Here is a 20,580-nt window from a genome sequence, read left to right on the forward strand (position 1 = left end):
AGTTGTGGATATTTTTTTTTAAATGTACCAAGTTACGAGTTATTTAGACGTCAATAAATATTAATAATTCCACATTATCATTAAAAAAAAAGATTGCACAGGAGCAACATCGCCAAGTACACCAGCAGCACTGGAGGACGGGTATTGCAGGTGTGGGAGGTCTCAGTATCCCGGGAGAAGGGTCAAAGGTGCGCTTTGTAACACGAAGGCACACTCGCTCACACACGCGCCCCCCCCCATCAGACTTACAAGCTGGTCCCTCTCAAGGCCCTGCGTTACCGCCCCGGCGCGTACCCCCTTCCGAGCGCTTTGACAGCCCGCTACACGACCACTTGACCACACACTGCCTGCCTCCGCTCAGCGTTCTCTACCTTCCCTGCGGCTCCGCCCCTTGCCGTAAATCCTGCCTCGCCTGGTAACCGCGCCTGCGCGCTCCAACCGTGGCACCGACTCCCAGAAGCCCATGGGGCGAGGCTGTGTCGCTCGAGGCGACCTGTACTTCCGGTCAGACCCAGCATTAGCCGTCAGGGGCATCGCTGACCCGCCCACTGTGGGCCCGGGTTGGGTCCGCCTCCTCACAGTCCGCGCTCCGCCCGACACCTTCGCGACCCCGCCGGGACTACATTTCCCAGAAGGAGGTGCTGTGGGGTCACGCCCACTTCCGGGGGCGGTGCTTTGCTTGGCTCTTGTAGGCACAGTACTGTGGTGAGCTCGGCGGCCACGGTGGGGATGGGGACGGGAGCGCTGGAAGATGGGCGTGCCCGGGGTGGGCGGGTGTGTCCGCGCGATAGCGGAGACATGCGGGGGGCGGCAAGTGCGGCCGGGATCGCGGGGCCCCGTGAGCTGGGGTCTCCGGCGCGGCGAGGCGCCCTCCGCACAAAGCCCGGGGCGGGCCGATGCCGGACTGCAGCGACCCAGGCCGCTTTCGTCCGCCGTGGTCCGGGAAGGCCGCGTTCAAAGAATGGCCTCACCTCCAAGGGCCAGGGAAGAGCAGTGACCACAGGGCTTGAGAACAGAGGTGAGGGTGACAAGTGGCCTTGCGGGTCGCCGGGGACGAATTCATCCCTCTCAGGGCGAAGGGATGGGAAGGCCTTGGGGCAGGGGCCCTCTCCGGGCCCAAGTGCCTGTGAATGGTGTCCCCAGGCTCCCAGACTGGTGGGTCGGGAGCATGCAAAGGTCTGAAAGTAGAACTTGAATCAGAGCATCAAGCAGCGGTACAGGGAAGGAAGGACCTGGACTTGCCCAGGGTCACCCTAACCAGACAGTCCCCATTTCCATGGTCCCAGGGAGAGGAAAACCCCTCCCCTCCCGTGGCAGCCCCTCTTCAAAACTGACATCTTCCTGTTCATGCCGGAGTATTACATTCTCCACCTGTGGAAACCCTTTCTGATTTATGGCTGTAGTAAGACTCAGCAGGAAGGGAGCATTTCAAGGCTGGTGATTCTGGAGTGCGATGTAGACCTGATCTCTAACTGCTGCTCCTTTCTCCCTCCAACCCACCTCCAGCCTTGCCTTTCAGGGACACTGCCCTTCCCCAGGAGAGGAGGCACAAGCAGGAAGCAGCAGGGACAGAAAATGAATCCCAACCCATGTCCCAGGTGAGTAGCATTTCTTGTCTCCTCTCTAAAATGCACTCTTGCTTTTCAGGATTCAATAAGATTTATTTTCTTACAAAAGTTTTTAGTTTAAAAGACCTATTCTGGGAGGTGGTTCCCATTTCCTCACGTTCTGGTGAGTGATGGGCTACAAAGATAGCCAGGGCCTCCCTCCCTGCTTCCTCTTTATCCTGTTCAGTGTTCCTTCTTCATAGGTGAAGTGATTCAGCTCCTCCCTGTGCCACTTTTCTTCGAGGGACTTTGATGGAAAGGATCAGTACTCCTTGGGGAAAACATGACAGCCTCTTGTGCTGTACCTGGTTTATTTGGTATCCACATCCTGCCAGCCCCTGCAGAAGCAGATGGCTAAGCCCCATTCCCTGGCTCTCAAGGAGCTTTCAGCCCTTGAGAACTGAAAGGAAACATGGAACAAAATCGTTGTTGGGAAACATGGAACAAAATCGTTCTAGAATGTGAGTGTTGGGCTGAGTACTGTGACTATGCTTAGAAGGAGCCCTTGGCTTCTGTCTGCCATGGGGGTAGGTTATGGAGTTTGACCACAAAATGATTTTTGAGCCATGTTTTTAAGGGAGAGGTGATGTTTGGTAGGCAGAAGGGGAAGGGCAGCGTTTTCAGGGCATTGTGAAAGAGTGTCTTTTTCCCTCTTGATTGTGTGGCTTCTTGCTACACAATAGTGTAGCAATAAATAGTTTAATAATAAGTAGTACTAGTAAATAGTTTTGTTTGTTTCTGTCAGCTGTGTTTCATATATATATGAACCAGGTTCCAGTTGTCCCATCCAAATTGCTTTTAAGGAGGTTATCAGTCATCCCACATTACCAAATGCAGTGCTCAATTCTCAGTCTTTTTTGCACTTGAAATAGTTCAGGGGTTGGCAGGCTTTCACAGTATCATGTTAGGTAGTAAATGTTTTAGGCTTTGTGGGCCATAAGGTCTCCACTCTGTCCCCAGTCCTAAAGCTGCCACAGCTGATAGGTAAATAAATGGTAGCATTGTGTTGCAATAAAACTTTATTTACATAAACAGGTGGTTGCCAACCTCTGAACTGCATCATCCCTGGCCCTCCCGTGGGACCCTTTTTTTCCTCTGATTCTAGGATGCCACATCCCTCTGGCTTTCCTCTCAGTTCTCGCAGCTAGTTCCTCCTCATCTCTGACCCATAACTGGAGGCTTGCTTCAGGGCTCCATTCTTGGCTCTCTTCTTGTCTGTCAGCATACCTTCCTTTGTTCTTGTCTGTCTCCTCCCACATTCTTTTCTGGCCCAAACCTCTCCGAGGTCCAGGCCTATGTGTCCAACTTGACTCCTCCGCTTGGATGTGGAATAAGTCATTGAAACCTACCATGTCCAGACCCAAATTACTGAGATTCCCTCCAAAACTGGCCCCTCTCACAGTTTTCTCTGTCTCAGACCCTGGCAGGTTCATTCCCTCAGTTACTCTGGCCGTAAAACTCGGTGCCATCCTGTCTCCTGTCCTCCCCTCACCTCCTGTATGTGGTCTGTGTGCAAGTCCTGTCAGCACTATTGGAAATTGGATTCCGAATCTGAGGCGCAGCACCACGCCGACCACTTTGCCCCTTGGCGACTCCTTTGTGAGCTGCTTCTACTCATGCTTCCAAGGTCGCTTCCCAACACAGCAGCCAGAGGGGTCTGTTCTACCCGCTCTGTCACGCTCGCTGCTCAATACCCTCCAGTGAAGGAGGCCAGACCTCTGTCCCGACAGGCCTGATGTGACCTGGCCCCTGTGGCTCTGACATTGCTACAATCTCCTGTCACTCGCTTTGTTTTCTCTAAAGTTGCCTTCTCCTTTTCCTGATCACTCTGCCTGAAATTCCAAGCCTTTCACCCAGATCCTTACATCACTCATCCCTCCTTTACTTTTTTAAACTCAGCACTTTCCAGCATACTGTATATCTTACTTTATTTATCTGTTTTTTTCTCGTCTGAGTCCCTCCCTGTAAAGTACACCTCACACAGCAGGGACTTTAACCAGTTTTGCCCCAGTGCCTGATACAGAAAATATTTGTTGGATGCAAGTTCTCTTGTAGTTCTCTTATAGTCAGTGTTTGCTTTAATATAGTATTACAATAATCATGTCTGAAAATGTGATTTACCCCAATTGTTTCCGATTAATATATTTGCAGAAGTTCTTACTTTGTGGGTTAAAGTTTACCAAACTTCCATGAAATCAGAATACTTCTAAAATTATATTTGAACACAACAGCAGTAGGGTCTCAAAAGCTAGAATTCATGCTTTAAAAAAAAATAAACTTCACCAAAAAAAACCCCCAAAATATATTACCAATTTTTCATTTGTGTGCTTTCAAAAGAACTAAATTAAATTGAACCAAAAAAACCCTCTTTCATGCATGTTTTTCTATAAAATGCTTTTTATTAATTTCTTCCTCTAAAACATTAATACAAAATGTATTTCTCTAAGGATAAAGTTGCTTTTGTTTTTCGTTGGTTTGTTTTTAATGTCTGTCTCTATTAAGATTGAGTGAAAGCACCAAATGGAATTCTTCTATCTGGAGCAGATTCTATCTGGAGCAGATTCTGTACCTGCATGTTTTCTCTGTGGTGTAGTGTGACATTGCGAAACCCATCTGGAAAGCTCCACATCTCCTTGGGAGCCACAGGAGTAAGACCAAGACCTACACATTTGAAAGTGTTTTGTGACTCTTGAATGAAGCAAGTTGATTAGACATCAGTTAGAGAAAGTTTGTTTTCTCTGAAAGCTGTATTGTCTAGTGGGTCTTATTTCTCCATGAGGGAGACTGGATAGCAAGCGTTATCAGTTCGAGTGGAACCTGGTAGCATAATGGTCACAGGCATGGACTGTGAGCCAGACTATATGGGTTCAGACGCTCACCCTAGCATTTAATCACTGTGCAACCTGAGGGTGACTTAAATGACCACATTTTCTTTATCTTCAAAAATGAGGATAACAACACTACCTCCCTCATGGTTCTTGTAGAGGTTAATTAAGCTAATACATGTCAGGTACCTGGCATGTGGTAAGAATTCATTGATAGTGTGTTTCCCCGAAAACAAGACCGTGTCTTATATTAATTTTTGCTCCTAAAGATGCATTAGGGCTTATGTTCAGGGGATGTCATCCTGAAAAATCATGCTAGGGCTTATTTTCTGGTTTGGTCTTATTTTCAAGGAAACACGAAAAAAAATTAAATTAAATTAAAAAAGCTGGTAGCTATCAGTATCTCAGATCAGCATTATGGTTTAGGTGATACACATTACAAAACAATATGTGACGTAGGACGGGAATGGGCTCACTGGCCTGTGGGCCACATCTGGCTCACCAGCCCTTTTTGTATAGCTCACAAGCTGCAAATGGGTTTTACGTTTTTCAGTGGTTGACAATCTTCAAAAGGAGAACGGTATTTTACGACATGTGGAAATTATATGAAATTCTCATCTTGGTGTTCGTGAGTCAAGTCTGCTTGAGCACAGCCCACTCCTTCGCTCACATGTCGTCTGTGGCTGCGCCTGCTTCACTGGTAGAGCAGAGCAGTTGTGATAGGCTGTGTGGTTCACACAGCCTGAAATATTAATAGTTACTCTCTGGCCCTTCACAGAAAGCCCCTGCTGATGTTTGATGTAGAGGTGAAGAGCATGGACCGTGGAGCCAGGTTGCCAGGTTCAAGTTCTGGCTCCACAGTGGCCTGTGTGATCTTATGCAGGTTACAGCTGTGTCTTCATCTATAAAACGAGACAGTAATAGTATTGACTGTTGGGGTTGTTGCAGGATGAAATAAGCTTGTATGTCAGTATATAGAAGTGTGTCTGGAATATTGTAAGTGCGTGAGCTATAACTGTTATATTTACAGTAAAAGATATTTGCAAACAAGTCAGTGGCTCTGCATGAGGGGCAGTCTGCATGAACTGAAAATGAGAAGGATACACACAGTTAATAATGGGTCTCTCGTGAGTGTGGGGTTAGAGAGGTGGAGAAGGGCACATTTCTTATTAAGAAAAAATAATCAAAACCACAAGAGCCCAGTTGGCAAGTGTAAGAAAACATTTGAACTGGTATTCTCTTTAGGAGCCCCCACATTTTAGTTTTCCTACCAATGACAGTGGTTACAAATGCTAGAAAAATGGGTGTCACTTTCTCTTGCATCAATAGACTTACAAAGTTACTGTGAAGATGCTGTGAAGATAGTGTAAAGAGTTTTAAAATACATTGTAATTGGTAATGAATATCTGAAAAATGTTTGGAATATTTTAAAAAAAATAAGTGTGAGGCTTGCTAACCAAAGAGCATGCAGTTAGAATGGTAAGACTGGAGCGTGTGAGAGCCCGTCTTCTGTGACTGGGTCAGAAGCATGGAAGTAGCATGTGTCTGACCGACCACCTGTATCTTTGAACACTAAATAGTTGCATTAAAATGTTTTCTGTTTATTTCGTTTGTAAACCACTTTATTGAGGTATGATCGACATGTAAAAAGCTGCACTGTTTAATGTGTACTAGATGAGTTTGAGGATGTCACACTGTGAAACCATCAAGACCATAAACTTATCCATCATCTCCCAAAGTTCCCTCCCACCTGATATTATTATACTTTTCTAGTAAGATCTCCCCCCCTTCCAAATTGTAAGCATACAGTGCGCTGTTGTCTGCTATTATATAAGCACTGTGCTGTGAAGATCTCCAGAACTTAATTCATCTTGTAACTGGAGGTTTGTGCCCTGTGACCATACCTCCCACCTCCCACCTTCCCTCCCCTGCCCCTGCCAACCACCATTCTATCTTCTATGAGTGATTACTTTAGATTTCGTGTGTGAGATGATACAGTGTTTGTGTCTGGCTCATGTCACTGAGCTTACACACTGGAATGTTAGTTTTAGTATACTTGAAGATTTCCACTGCTGAATCTCGCAGTTTTCAAAATCGAAGGCATTTAGCGAATTGCTGGTGTAACATGCGGATCTATAACAGGTCATTCAGTATAAACAGCCGGAGAGTTGGGGTCAAGTCTTTCCTGCAAGATGAACTCTCCGCCAGGTCCTAAGCCCGCAGAGCAGTTCCTCTGCTGTCAGGGCCAGATGCCACGGCTTGCAACATTACGGTTGCGAGCTGACCGCATTTGCTTTAACTACTTTGTTTCCCCAAAAATAAGGCCTAGCCAGACCAGCTCTAATGCGTCTTTTGGAGCAAAAATTAATATAAGACCCGGTCTTGTTTTACTATAAGACTGGGTATAATATAATATAATATTATATAATATCGGGTATAATATAATACCAGGTCTTACATAATATAAGACTGGGTCTTATATTAATTTTTGCTCCAAAAGACGCATTAGAGCTGATGGTCCGGCTAGGTCTTATTTTGGGGGAAACATGGTAGCTTGCTCAGGTAGTAGCACGGGAGCAGATCTTTGGCTCGAGGCTCGCTAAGCAGTTCTTGGCTCTTCCTGCAAATATTACCAAATGATTTTGTTTGTTTTTAATAAACACTCAAATTCTGGTGAAGACTACAAGTCAAATAGAAATCCTTAGAGCCCCTTTGGGGATTAGTTGTGTTCGTATTTTGAGGTTCATGCCCAGGTTTATTTCCCCATTCTTGTGCTAAGCCAGGCCACTTGAGTGTCCTTGTGGTAAAAAATGCTCTACCTATTGTGTGTGGAACAATTTACCTTTGTCATTTATTTTGAATTGATGTGAAATATTTTTGTTGTGTGTCCCTCCTTTTAGCTGCACGGAATTGCCAATTCACTAAAGGCAGGGACTGTCTCCATACTTTTTTCTTTTCTCTGGCATTGATGACATAATGAGGCCAGCTGTCCAGTGATGAACGAAATTTCCAAATCACTGGATATATCCCCTTATCCCAAATGAAGAGAAGATAATCCTAGACCCCTGTGTCAGTTTTTGAGGGCTTCCATGACATACCACAGGTTGGGGGGCCTAAAAAACAAGAGATGTCTTTTCTCACAGTGCTGGTGGCTAGAAGTTTAAGATCAAAGTGTCAGCAGGTTTGGTTTCTCATGAGGTCTCTCTCCACCTTCTCACTGTGCTCCCTCATTCCTGGTGTTACTTCCTCTTCTATAAGGACACCAGTCAGATTGGATTAGGGCTCACCCACATGACTTCATTTAACTTTTTATTATCTCTTTCAAGGCCCTGTGTGCACATACGGTCACATTCAGAGGTACCGGGTGTTAGGACTTCAACATATGAATTTGAGGGACACAGTTCAGTCCAGAACAACCCCCCAATCGTGAGGAGGCATGAGCACTGGTTGAGCAAGAACTTGGTTTTGTCCTTTCAGAGCTTGGTGACATTTGGGGACGTGGCCGTGGATTTCTCCCAGGAAGAGTGGGAGCGGCTGAACTCTGCTCAGAGGGGTCTGTACAGAGATGTAATGCTGGAGAACTACCGGAGCCTGGTCTCGCTAGGTGAGGCTGTTTCCTGCCCCTTCTCATACCTTGTGCACTGCCATAACCCAGAAGTCTCGCTCCTTTAGCGCTGTGCCCCAAACTAGCCCTCTCTCATTGAGCCAGGAGGCCTGCATCCCAAGTCTGGACAGACCCACAGCATGACCACCTCCTGTTTCTTTTTGTGTACTTAGGACTTTGCTTCTCTAAGCCCGATATGATCTCCTCATTGGAACAAAGGAAAGAGCCCTGGATGCCGAAGAGAAAGTTGATGAGAGGCCAGTGCCCAGGTGAGCACCCAGGTGGGCTGAAGACACTGCTGGTCCCAGCTCAGCCACCTCAGAGCTGTAGGATCATCAGCAGACTCTTCTAAGCTGTGGGCCTGGAGGGCAAGTTAAGTCCTCTTGAGAATGGATTCCCAAGGTTTCATCTCTTTAACTTTGCTTCCCTCCTCCTAAACATAAGTTCAGTTCCTCTACTTTGGACCCCATTTTTTCCAAGCTCCTTCTCAGGCCCTTTGCCCTTAGACTTACATAGTCATCTCGTTTTTAAAAAACTCTTTGGCTAATTCTGATGTCCTTTTTACTGTCTTTGATTAGTTGACTGATTTATGAACATCTTTTTTTTCCTAATTTTTGTTTTTCAACTACAGTTAACATTCAGAGTTACACTGGTTTCAGGTGTACAGTGTAGTGGGAGACATTTATATACCTTACAAGGTGATCCCCCTGATTAGTCCCCACCTCGCACCATCCAGTTATTTCCATATTATTGACTGTATTCCCTGTGCTATACTTTACATTCTGTGACTGTTTTGTAACATTTACAGACTTCTTTTAACTCATTTTTACTGAGTGTCAGCTTTGAGTAAGGCCATCAGGTGCTGGTTGATACGATGAGTGGAAACCATTAAAGAACTAATCATCTGCCCTGAAACCAATATAAAATAATAATGGCAACTGTAATTGAAAAAAATTTAAAAATTCAAAAAAAAAGAATTAACCATCTCATAGGGGAGTAAGACATACCTGTACATAAATGAAATAAACTGCTATTCTATGTGTGATAAGTGTAAATAGGGACTTAAGAGGAAAAAGAAAATTCATTCTCAGTTTCAAGCCAAGGAAAGGAGCCTTGAGCAGAAACTTTGGAATTCGGAAAAAGAGGTTAGGAGATGAGTTTGGGTTCAGCCATAATTGATTTGGGGTTCAGGTGGACTTCCAGTGGTGATTGGCTTTCAGAAGAACAGAACACTGATTCTGATCTGATGGAATATTCTTACAGATATTGTGATGATGTTTATACCACTGTGAATACAGAGCTTTCAACCACAGCATTATTTCTAGAACAACAAATTAATCAAGTAAGACAAGGAATCATAATTACAGATTTCCATTAGAGGTTACCATAATAGGAAATGGCAAGAATTTCTAAAGACTTGAGAATTCTGTAAGACCTCTTTGTTCAAATCGTACTTCAAAGGAAAAGTTCGTATTGACAGAACAGGGCAGGTTACTCAGTTACAAAGTACAACAGTGCACATGGGTTGTCGTGGCACAGGAGAACTAGAATGGTGTTTCTGTGAACGTTTGCCATTTAACATCCTATTAAATCGTATTGTTATTAGTTAGCCTTGTAATAAAAAAGGAAGTATAATGCTCTGGAGAAGAAATTTTTGCTGGGTAAAATGGAGAAAGAGTCAAAGCAGATTTTACTGAATAAGCTGAAATAAGGATCAGGTAGCATTTTCTTCTGTAGCCTCCTCTCCCTCTTGGTCTATATTAGTCACATTTTATCTTAGATTTACATCTGAGTGAGCTCTCTCATCTCATTTTCGATTTCCTTTTTCAGTCTCCTGCTGAAAGCATAATGTGCACTGCTTGGCCAACATTTAGGTGAGAAAGCTCATATCGTTGACAGTAAAGCTACATAAATTAGGGAATGGAAAGTTGGTCAGTCATGAAGGAGCTTTCTGAAAATTATATGCTTTTCTGAGGATTTTAGTTCACCTGATTACATGTTGGAAGTTTTCTTCCTACTAATACATAACGAAAGCGATATTTACTTTTTTTCCCCCCACCTCCCCCGCCCCCACTCCAGTTCAAGCCGTTGTTTCTCAGTCTAGTTGTATAGGACACAGCTCCCTGACCCATGCTGGTATTATGAGCCTTATGCCCCCTCTGGCCCCCGTCCCCCACCCCAGGCAGTCGGCCGCTCACAGCAGCTCACGGTATCCCACAGCAGCACACAGGAGCCCTCGGCCGCTCACACTGGCTGCCAGCCATTCACACTGGCCACCGGCTGCTCCTGGCAGCACACAGCAGCCCATGGCAGCACACAGCAGTTCACGCCAACCTCCGGCTGTACTGCAGCCCAGCTCCAGGGAGAGCTGTTGTACACAGTCTTAGCTGTAGAGGGCGCAGCTCACTGGCCCATGTGGGAATCGAACAGGCAACCTCAGCATTAGGAGCACGGCGGCGCTCCAAACACCTGAGCCACCGGGCGGGCCCAGTATTTACTTTCTTAATACCTTTCAGGCTGGAAAGCTGTGCCAGAGACCAAGGAGGCACCTCCACAGAACTTCTATGAAGGAACGTTGTCCCAGGCAGTGCTAGTGGGGACACGCACTAGTTGCAGTATGGAACGCTCCGTGTTAGGGGAATCCTGGGATTATGAAGCTCTGTTTGGGAGGCAGCCGGTAAGTCAGGAGAGGAATGGAGGAGAGAGGACCCTTGCATGGGTAACTTGCATGAGGTAGTGTGTGCAAGATTTCCAGTAGGGTGTTTCCGAGGCCAAGGGCCTGATCCCCGATAATGGCTCCTGGTTTCAGTAGACAGGGTGGCACAGGTGGGATTGCAAGATGCAGTGTCTTTTATTAAGAAACTCTTCTTGAGGAAAGAGACCATGGGTACAGTAAGAGTGAGAGAGGTTCACCTTCGCACGCAGTGCTTCCTGTCAACACTGGCCCGCCAGAGGTAAGACTGTGCAGTCATGATACACACACATGGAAAGCGGGGGAAATTCAGTTGTAATGAATCACGGGTCTGTTTAAATCAGAAGCGTTCGACATGTAATGAATGTGAGAAACCGTCGAGCAGGCTCTCAACCCTTTCTTTTCATCAGAGAATTCATATGAGAGGAAAATCCTACAGATTTATTGAATAACGCGTATGAATGTGGGGAAGCCTTCAGTCAGCATTAGATAATTCGTACTGTGCGCGAGGCCATTCTCCTCTACAGAATTAGATTCTTCATGACAGAAATAGGCCCTCCTATTTTTCTCTTTGTTCCCCCAAAAATACATGTTATAACTAGGCCCAGTCATTATGTGACCTGCATCACTCGGAACCTACGTGACAATTCTTGACACAGAGTGCCTCCTTCACAGTGTGTTCACACAGCCCACCCCGTCAAAGCCATTGCAGGTTCACAAGCATGGTGTTACCAAAAAACATGTTTGTGCCATTTCAGGGCTTGGTGACCATTGCAAATGTGGCCATAGATCTCTCCCAGCAGCTAGACCCAGCTCAGAAGAGTTTCTGTAAGAATGTGATGTGGGAGAACCACGATCTTGGGTCAGTAGGTAAGAATGTCCCTGTCCCAAATCTGAATTTATCTTTCTTAGTTATAAAGTGTGTGTGTGTGTCAGTGTATTTCTGTGCGTGTGTCTGTCTTTCTGTCTGTCTAGGGTTCTTAAGTATTGGGCTGAATTTTTGCTCCTGCATCCTAAGATAAGAGCTTGCCATTTGTAGAGTTGAAAGTTGATATCTTCATTAAGCTTGAAGCATTTCCTTTGCTGTCTTTCGGATTCTCCTCACTTTTCTTTCTGCTCTTTCCTGTAATAACACTCTTCTCTGAAAGCCAAGGAACTGGTTCTCGGTTCAAAGTACCGAGAGCATGACGGAACCCCATGTCTTTCCCACACGTAGGATGCTGTGTGTCTGAGCCAGGTTTGGTTTCTTTACTGGAACAAGGGAAGGAGCCCTGGCTGGTGAAGAGAGAGCTGACGGGAGTCCTGTTCTCAGGTGAGCGTGGGAGACCTGGTGTGGAAATTTCCGCAGGTCAGGGCATAGCTTTCCCTGAGACCAAGTCCTTGCTAATGTCTAGGAGAAAACTTTGCCAAGTCCTCTAAGTCTGGAGGCAAAATTGAGATCAGGGCTTTCAGAATTCCTCTTCCCTGCTCCTGGGCTCCTTTGCCTCTGGCGATAGTTATTCTGGGTACTGCTGCCCCTGTGTCTGCACTCGATGTTTGTCAGCCACTTGATTCCTTAAGTGACCTTTCCTGACCGGTGCAACCCTTTGCTGTCTTCCAAAGGTTTCCCCTTCTGTGGTCAAACAGCCCATTCGCTTCACTGTGCGCCCATTCCTGTAAGAACCATAAATTGAAAGTCATTAGGGCGCTGCTCTGCTTGGCACTGATAGGCGACTGGAGAAAGAGGGAATTTGCGCACATGTTATAAACTGTCCAGTAATCCTCTTAACAGGGGAAGATGTGTGTGTGAGGTAGTTTCCAGTTTCCAGTGGGGCATTACTGAGGCAAAGGGCAGGGTTCCCAGTAGTGTCCTGGTTACAGTCGGGCAGAGTGGGCAGAAGTTGGATCACAAAAAGTAGAGTGTCTCTTCCTCCTTTGATATACAAGGGAAGGAGAAGAAATTTCTTTCAAAAATAATGGTTTGTGGAAACTGTAATGCTGTTACCTGTCTGGAAGAAGAGTAGAAAATCATGACCCATAAGCACAGTGTGTTAACAAGGCAATTTTAGACCCCTTTCAAGTCACGATAAACACATTTTTAACATAGTAGGAATTATAATGTACAGTCAGTCATGCATGAAGATGTTTATCGCGTGCATTCCATGTTGTACCTATTCAGTTAGGCTAGTTCACATTTATTGGTATGAAAACTACACTTAGAAAAAATATCTTTATGTAAGTGAAAACTATGCATTTTGGGGATTGCCGTATCTCTGAATACGAACATCTGCCAGGCTCTGAAAGTTTTCTTTGCTTTCAGCAACTCCAGCGATGACTAAATGTATGGGTTTAATTCCATCCTCATAGCATTAGGTATTTTGATGAAGATGTTTGCTTATTATTTGGCAAAAGATTACAGCCTAGTTATATTTTTTATTAAATTGAACTTGTTTGAATACTTTTCCTAAGTATGGTTATTCTCTTTATCCTTTTGTAAAATATTTCTCATTTATACCCATTTCTCTGTCCATGTCTTAAATGTTTTCTTAGCAGTCCCAGTGACTGACTGATGTATTTCACATATCTCAAACTGTTTTTCACATATGGTAATAAGAGTTTTTGTTTTAATTAGATCTTTTTAAATTGTCATATGTAAAAACTTGAAAATTTTTATGTAGTCTGATACATTATTTCTTTTACAATTTCTCCCTTTATTTGTGTCCTTAGAAACTTAATACATATAGTTCTATTTTAGTTTTTAAATGACTGTCTAGTATTACAATATATGGATATATCATAATTTACTTAACTAATTTACTAGTATTGAGAACATTTAAACATTTAGGTCTTTTCCAGTTTTTACCTATAATAAACAGTGGTTCTGTTTGTACATACCTCTTTGCATGATCAAAATATACATATTTTTAAAGTTTTATGGACATAGTGCTATATCTTTGGTGAACAATATATAAGAAACCTGTTTTCTAGACATCTTCACCAATATCATTTGTTTTACTTTTTGCCACGCTTTTGTTTTATTTTTGAGTTTTGTTTAATTTTAATTTCCCAGATACTTGTAATATTGAGGATATGTGCATTTAAATCCAGTTAGAGTTCGTATTCTGTTAATGGTTTCCTTATATTCATCACCCAATTTTGTTGCCTTTATGTAGTATGAATATAAATCCTGTTTCATGAATGTGACACATTTTTTCCCAGTTTCATTTGGCCTGTAAGTTTGCACAATGTTTCTTGCTATATAGTAGTTTAAATTGGGTGAAGCATTTATTTTTGTTGACTTTTTGTTTCACTCATACTTTTTTCTTTTTATTAATAGATGTATTATTCCCGTTTGTACCACATAACAAATTTGTTTGGTTTTGTTTCTGTTATGTCTTTCTTGCTGTATTCCTATCTGTGAACACACTGATAAGTCTTCCTATCCATGAACATAGGATGTCTTTCCATTTATTTAGCTCTTCTTAATTTCATTCAGCAATGTTTGGTAGTTTTCAGCATACAATGTTGCACATCCTTGGGTACAATTATTCCTCAATAATTTATTTTAATGCTATTTTTCATGCAATTGTTTTCATAATTTCCTTTTTAGATTTTTCATTCCCACTGTATATAAGTACAGCTGAGTTTTCTGTGTTGATCTTGTATCTCACCATTTTGATGAACTAACTTATTAGCGCTGATACTTTACTTGTGGATTCTTTAGGGTTTTCTATACATGGGATCATGTCACCTTCAAATACAGTTTTACTTCTTCCTTTCTAACTTGGATGCCTTTTATTTCTATTTCTAATTTCTCTGGCTAGTATTTCCAGAACAGTGTAGAATAGAAGTTGTGAAAGCAGGCATCTTGTCTTGTTACTGATCTAAGAAGGAAAGCTTTCAGTGTTGTCATTTAAAAAAAAAGAGTTCCTCCTTTTCCTTTATTTAAGATCATCATTTTTCAGACCTTTGTCTCCCTGCATCATTTCCCCAATTCCAATTTTATCTATGTATATTTATTGAGATATAACTATACATGCATGATTTTTGGTATATGCAAAGTGATTTAGCAAAAGGATCTGGGCATATTCACTCCTCCTAATAAGCTTAAAGTTCGAGATAAGGTATGTTCTTGTTTAGTAGTATATATGAACATATTAAACATAATATTAGTAATTGCCATTATTATAACAACATTCGTTTCAAAATGACAAGTTAAATTGCAAGGCCCTATCCTTAATAAATGGCCAGAAAAGTAAGGATTTTGTCAGGCTTGTGGAAGCAATCGGGTAAACGTAAAATTGATTTTATGTGACTACTGAGCTTCGGCCATCAATTGGCAATGTAACTTTTGTTGAAATTTCTCAAATAAAATATGGTTTACAGAAACACCATTTTCTGGTTGTAGGGGAATGACTGGGCTTTTAGACAATTCTAATAAATACTGTAGACTACAGTGTCTTTTTTGTGCTTTGGCATATTTCTTGGAACAACTTTTGTGATGTGATGACAGCTCTGGTATCCAAAGCAGGGTGGACAGAGTGAAGTTAAGTCAATGGATGTCATAGCCTGTATTTTTAGGTGGTGTGATTGTAGAACGTTTTTCCAACTCCTTACTCTTCTGATATGTAACTGATTCCACGTATGTATTTTTTTCTACTCCTGTCTCCTAAGGTTCATGTGTGAATTCAGTCTGCGGTCTTTTTACAGACATCGTAGGCTGCATGTTTAAATGCAGTAGCTTTTAGAAATGTATAATTTATGTGGTTTAATTTGCCATTTAGTGAATTCATTCACAATTTTCCTTTTAGAAGATTCCTTTTTTTCTAGTACATGATAAAGGACATATTTGTTTTCTTGATATGTTTCAGGCCAACAATCTGTACGTGAGACCCAGGAATTATTTCCAAAGCAGGATTTATTTGCTGAAGTGGTAACAGACAGAACTTTAAACACTAATTTGGAGTGTTCCACTTTCAGAGAAAATTGGGATTCTGAGGGTGTGTTTGAAAGGAAGCTGGTAGGTCAGGAGACACAATTCAGGCAAGAGACAATCATTAATAACAAAACCTTCTCTAATGAAAGAGAGCGTATGTATAACAAATCTGGAAGATGGTTCCCTTTGGACGTTTCAGAAGAGAGAGTTCATAGTCGTGATTCAGTTAAGAAAAGTTTCCCCAAAAATTCACTGGTCGTAAAACATACAGGAATCTATGCAGGAAAAAAACTTTTCAAATGTAATGAATGTAAGAAAACTTTTACTCAGAGCTCCTCCCTTACTGTTCACCAGAGAATTCATACTGGGGAGAAGCCCTATAAATGTAACGATTGTGGAAAGGCCTTCAGCGATGGCTCGTCCTTTGCTCGACATCAGAGATGTCACACTGGCAAGAAGCCCTATGAATGTATTGAGTGTGGGAAAGCCTTCATACAGAACACATCCCTTATTCGTCACTGGAGATATTATCACACTGGGGAGAAACCCTTTGATTGCATTGACTGTGGGAAAGCCTTCAGTGATCACATAGGACTTAATCAACATAGGAGAATCCATACTGGAGAGAAACCCTACAAATGTGATGTATGTGACAAGTCCTTTAGGTACGGCTCATCTCTGACTGTCCATCAAAGGATTCATACTGGAGAGAAACCATATGAATGTGATGTTTGTAGAAAAGCCTTCAGCCATCACGCATCACTCACTCAACATCAAAGAGTACATTCTGGAGAGAAACCTTTTAAGTGCAAAGAATGTGGGAAAGCTTTTAGGCAGAATATACACCTTGCTAGTCATTTGAGAATTCATACTGGAGAGAAACCCTTTGAATGTGGGGAATGTGGCAAATCCTTCAGCATCAGTTCACAGCTGGCCACTCATCAGAGAATTCATACTGGAGAGAAACCTTATGAATGTAAGGTTTGTAGTAAAGCCTTTACCCAAAAGGCTCACCTTGCACAGCATCAGAAAACTCATACTGGAGAGAAACCTTATGAGTGTAAAGAATGTGGGAAAGCCTTCAGCCAGACCACACATCTAATTCAACATCAGAGAGTTCATACTGGAGAGAAGCCCTATAAATGTATTGAATGTGGAAAGGCCTTTGGTGATAACTCCTCCTGTACTCAACATCAGAGGCTTCACACGGGCCAAAGGCCTTATGAATGTATTGAATGTGGGAAGGCATTCAAGACAAAGTCATCCCTTATTTGTCATCGCAGGAGTCACACTGGGGAGAAACCTTATGAGTGTAGTGCATGTGGCAAAGCCTTCAGCCATCGTCAATCCCTTAGTGTTCATCAGAGAATTCATTCTGGAAAGAAACCGTATGAATGCAAGGAGTGTAGGAAAACCTTCATACAAATTGGACACCTTAATCAACATAAAAGAGTGCATACTGGAGAGCGGTCCTATAACTACAAGAAAAGCAGGAGAGTCTTCAGGCAGAGTACACACTTTGCTCATCAGCGGATTCATACTGGAGAGTTATCAACACGTCCCTCTTTACCTTCCACATCAAGTCCTGTGGATCTGTTTCCCAAATTTCTCTGGAATCCATCGTCACTCCCATCACCATAGTCTCATTATTATTTCAGTTAGACTACTACAATAGTTTAAAAACTGGTCTCTCTGTTATTTCGTTTTTGTCATTTACAAGTTCTTCACATGGCAGTCAGTAGGACTTTTTTTAAGTGTAAATGTAATTCAGTCATCTAAAAACTTGCACTGGCATCCTTAAACTGGTTAATGCCTCAGATGCTCTTAAAACAATGCCTCGTCCACACTAAGTGTTGAGTAACTAGCTTTTTGGGGACATTGAAGCATTACCATAGTTAGCTCTGAATAAAAATGGTACCTAGAGCGAGGCCAGGAGAAACCAGGATTTAGATCAGGGACAGGAGTTTCAAGGTAGTCAATGAAGCTATGCTTGTGTTGGTTTGAAACTTGATTCCATCATGTTGAGTTAGTGTTGTAGCTTTCCACCTTATCTGCATAATATAAGGTGATGTGACCTTGTTGGTGAGAAAATTCAACTATACCTCTGACAAGTCTTAGAAATTGTGTAGAGAACATGAATGAGTAGGCCACCTGGAACAAAAGAACTGAAACAAAGGAAAATGCAAGATTTATATGCATAAATTTAAGGCTATAGACATGTTACTCAAGAATTAGAAAACTTGACAAGATTTGATCTATCTAAAGTCATCTGGACTTATGAATGAATTCTGTTAAATTTCCAAGGAACCATTAACCGGAGGTATACTCATCAAGTGAGAGTAGGGGTCAGCAAACTGACTCATGGCCAGTCTCACTGACTGTTTTTGTATAGCCCATGATCTCAATTTTTAAAAAATGTTTAAATGGTTGAGTAAGTGAAGAGAATATTTTATGACAACATGAATATTACATGAAATTTAAATTTCAGTGGCCGTAAATAGTTTTGTTAGAACACAGCCACATTCATTTGTTTTACATGTTGCCTGTGGCTGCTTTCACTCCACAAGATCAGAGTTGAGTAGCTGCAACAGAGACAATGTGGCCTGCACAACCTTGAATATTTACTATCCTTTTACAGAAAAAGTTTGCCCACTCCTGCTCTAGTGCACAGAAGCATATACAAAGATTCCAATTATTTCTACGAGGGTAATACAACTCTCAGTAGCAACAAGAAAAACTGTCAAGTGATTTATGACTAGAGGTGAACGGAAATTATCAAACCATTTTAAACAATAAAAAATATGTCAGTAAAAGAGAAGATATTTTTCTAGATGAAATAGCACTACTAAAATGTTTGTAAATTGTCTTTCACAACAGAGTCCAAGTAGGATATGTTTACTTTGACAGTTTTAAACAGCATGAAGGATAATTTGGCAAGCATAGAGGGACATTTTTGAAGTAGGTTTCTTTGTAGTTGAGATTTTGGTAAATAAAAACACTGGCTATTTATTTTGGGGGAATGACGTTTTAACAGTTGGTTGTCCACTCTCCAAAAAAACCCCCAAAACACATTTACACCTTCCAGAGAAATTTAATATAACTGTGTATACTACAGTTGGATTTACTAAGTTGGATTAGGAGTCCTAGAAGAGATAAGGAAGAGATTAATTTGAGCTATACAAAGATTTAAAACTGGCATGGTAAAAAACACTAAAAAGATGTAAAAGACAATTGACAGAAAATATATATAACTTATATGAAAAAATAGTCGTTTAGGAACAAAGTGCTATTACACATAGAAAGCAGTGGGGAAAAACTCAACAGTGCATAACAATGGGCCTGTCACAGTTGAATTCAAATGAACGAAGAAAATTTTGTGACATTCTTGACCTTGCTAACCAGAAAATTACAAATTAAAACATGTTTTCTTGGCTCCTAGATGGATTAAAATCTAAAATTGGGATAATACCCATCACTTGTATCAGTGTGGGACAAAAGGTACTTGTTCATCATTAGCAGTGTAAATTTGTACCTTTTTGGAAGGCAATATGGCATGACCTATCAACATTATCAACGTGCATTTCTTTTGAAGTAGTTCTAGATCTAGGAATCTTATCCTGTTGGAATAAATAGGTAGATGTAAATAATAATTATTGCAGAGTTGTTTCAATTATGATAAATAGAATTCAGTTTCCTGCTAAGCAGATTAATTAAATTGTGATTATTCAATACTGTGTTGTCCAATCAGTAGAAAGAAGTTAAGCTCTATACATATGCTTCTGTGGAGAGCTGTCCATCCACAGTATAATAAATGAAATACATGATTTGCAGAACCTATCTGTAAAATAATCTTGTAGTCAGTCAAAATTAATATTGAATATATTTATATATCTTTGCATGTATATGTATGTGCATATATATACATATATATATTTTTTTCAGTTTGTAGAAATCTGTTCATCTTGAACACACACACTTTCCTAGCTCTTTATTGGCACTTTCACTTTCTTCACTCGATATTGTTATGGTGTACTGCCAGTTACACATAGCTCCAATGAAGTCAATCAGATTTTTTATTCTTTGTAATTTTTTTGGATGTACAGGGACAGGAGCAGGGCTGATATTCGGCTTTATACATGGCCCTAATGGGTATTTTCTTTCAGTCAGTATTCATTTTGATTGGTTGGGGTCCTTATTGTACCAGCTGTTTAGTATGTGGAATGTCACTCCTGGACTGGAAGTAGTTGGAATTGAGTCATACTTTGGCAGCAGCCTAAAAATTTCTGTCTCTCTACCTATCACTCTGATCCATTAAAATAATTTCTGCTTTCTCACATCCTGGTTTTGTTCTGTTCTTTAAATCTGCAAGGCATCTGGTATTATTCCAATATTTAACTTCTAATTTTAAGTAAGAGTCAGCATCTTTCAACCAAAGAAAGCTAGCCCATATAGGGTGATTGTCGGACTGTAGAGAAGCAGAGTGTTAAGGATTGATTTTTAAATGAGATAGATCAAAAGACAAACTTGTAATCCTGGCTTGCACCAGAAAAGAGTGTTCATCGTACAACAGAGTAAGCCTGTTTTGCATTAGGGGCTAAGTCCTCTTACCAAAAACTAGAGATGATGAGGAATGCTAGTTCCAAAAGTGTATGTGGTGCTTCTTTATAATGAAACTAGATAACTACAAATAAAAGTCCACTTGAAATTCTGACCTTAAGCAAGAAATTGAAACCAGGGCATTTGTATTAGTGTGTTGGGAATCATGTTACTGCTTCTGATCATGGGGTTGCCGTTGCTGGGAGCCAGATGCAACAGTAGATCCGTTAGTTGCTGAGGTATGAAGCTTCACTGAGTTTCCAGCCTTGCTACTTCTCTTAAATGAAATTGAAGTCTTGGGAAAGATTTGAATCCACGTTACTGGGATGGGGCTGTCACGA

At 41.8% G+C, this 20,580-nt stretch overlaps 1 protein-coding gene across 1 annotated transcript in view; it reads left to right on the forward strand.

Annotated features, from left to right (window-relative positions):
* LOC117035440 (uncharacterized) overlaps nt 1-19,977 on the forward strand; it is a 40,071-nt gene extending 20,094 nt beyond the window's left edge. The window contains 9 exon segments of the mRNA XM_033129301.1: nt 693-1,018; nt 1,507-1,598; nt 7,910-8,036; nt 8,210-8,305; nt 10,553-10,713; nt 11,487-11,598; nt 11,945-12,040; nt 15,579-17,008; nt 17,010-19,977. Coding sequence (XP_032985192.1) covers nt 693-1,018; nt 1,507-1,598; nt 7,910-8,036; nt 8,210-8,305; nt 10,553-10,713; nt 11,487-11,598; nt 11,945-12,040; nt 15,579-17,008; nt 17,010-17,318 — 2,749 coding nt within the window. The 3' untranslated portion in view covers nt 17,319-19,977.
* The last annotated feature ends 603 nt before the right edge of the window (nt 19,978-20,580 follow it).

Source organism: Rhinolophus ferrumequinum, chromosome 15 (genome assembly GCF_004115265.2).
Source record: "Rhinolophus ferrumequinum isolate MPI-CBG mRhiFer1 chromosome 15, mRhiFer1_v1.p, whole genome shotgun sequence".
NCBI lineage: Eukaryota > Metazoa > Chordata > Mammalia > Chiroptera > Rhinolophidae > Rhinolophus > Rhinolophus ferrumequinum.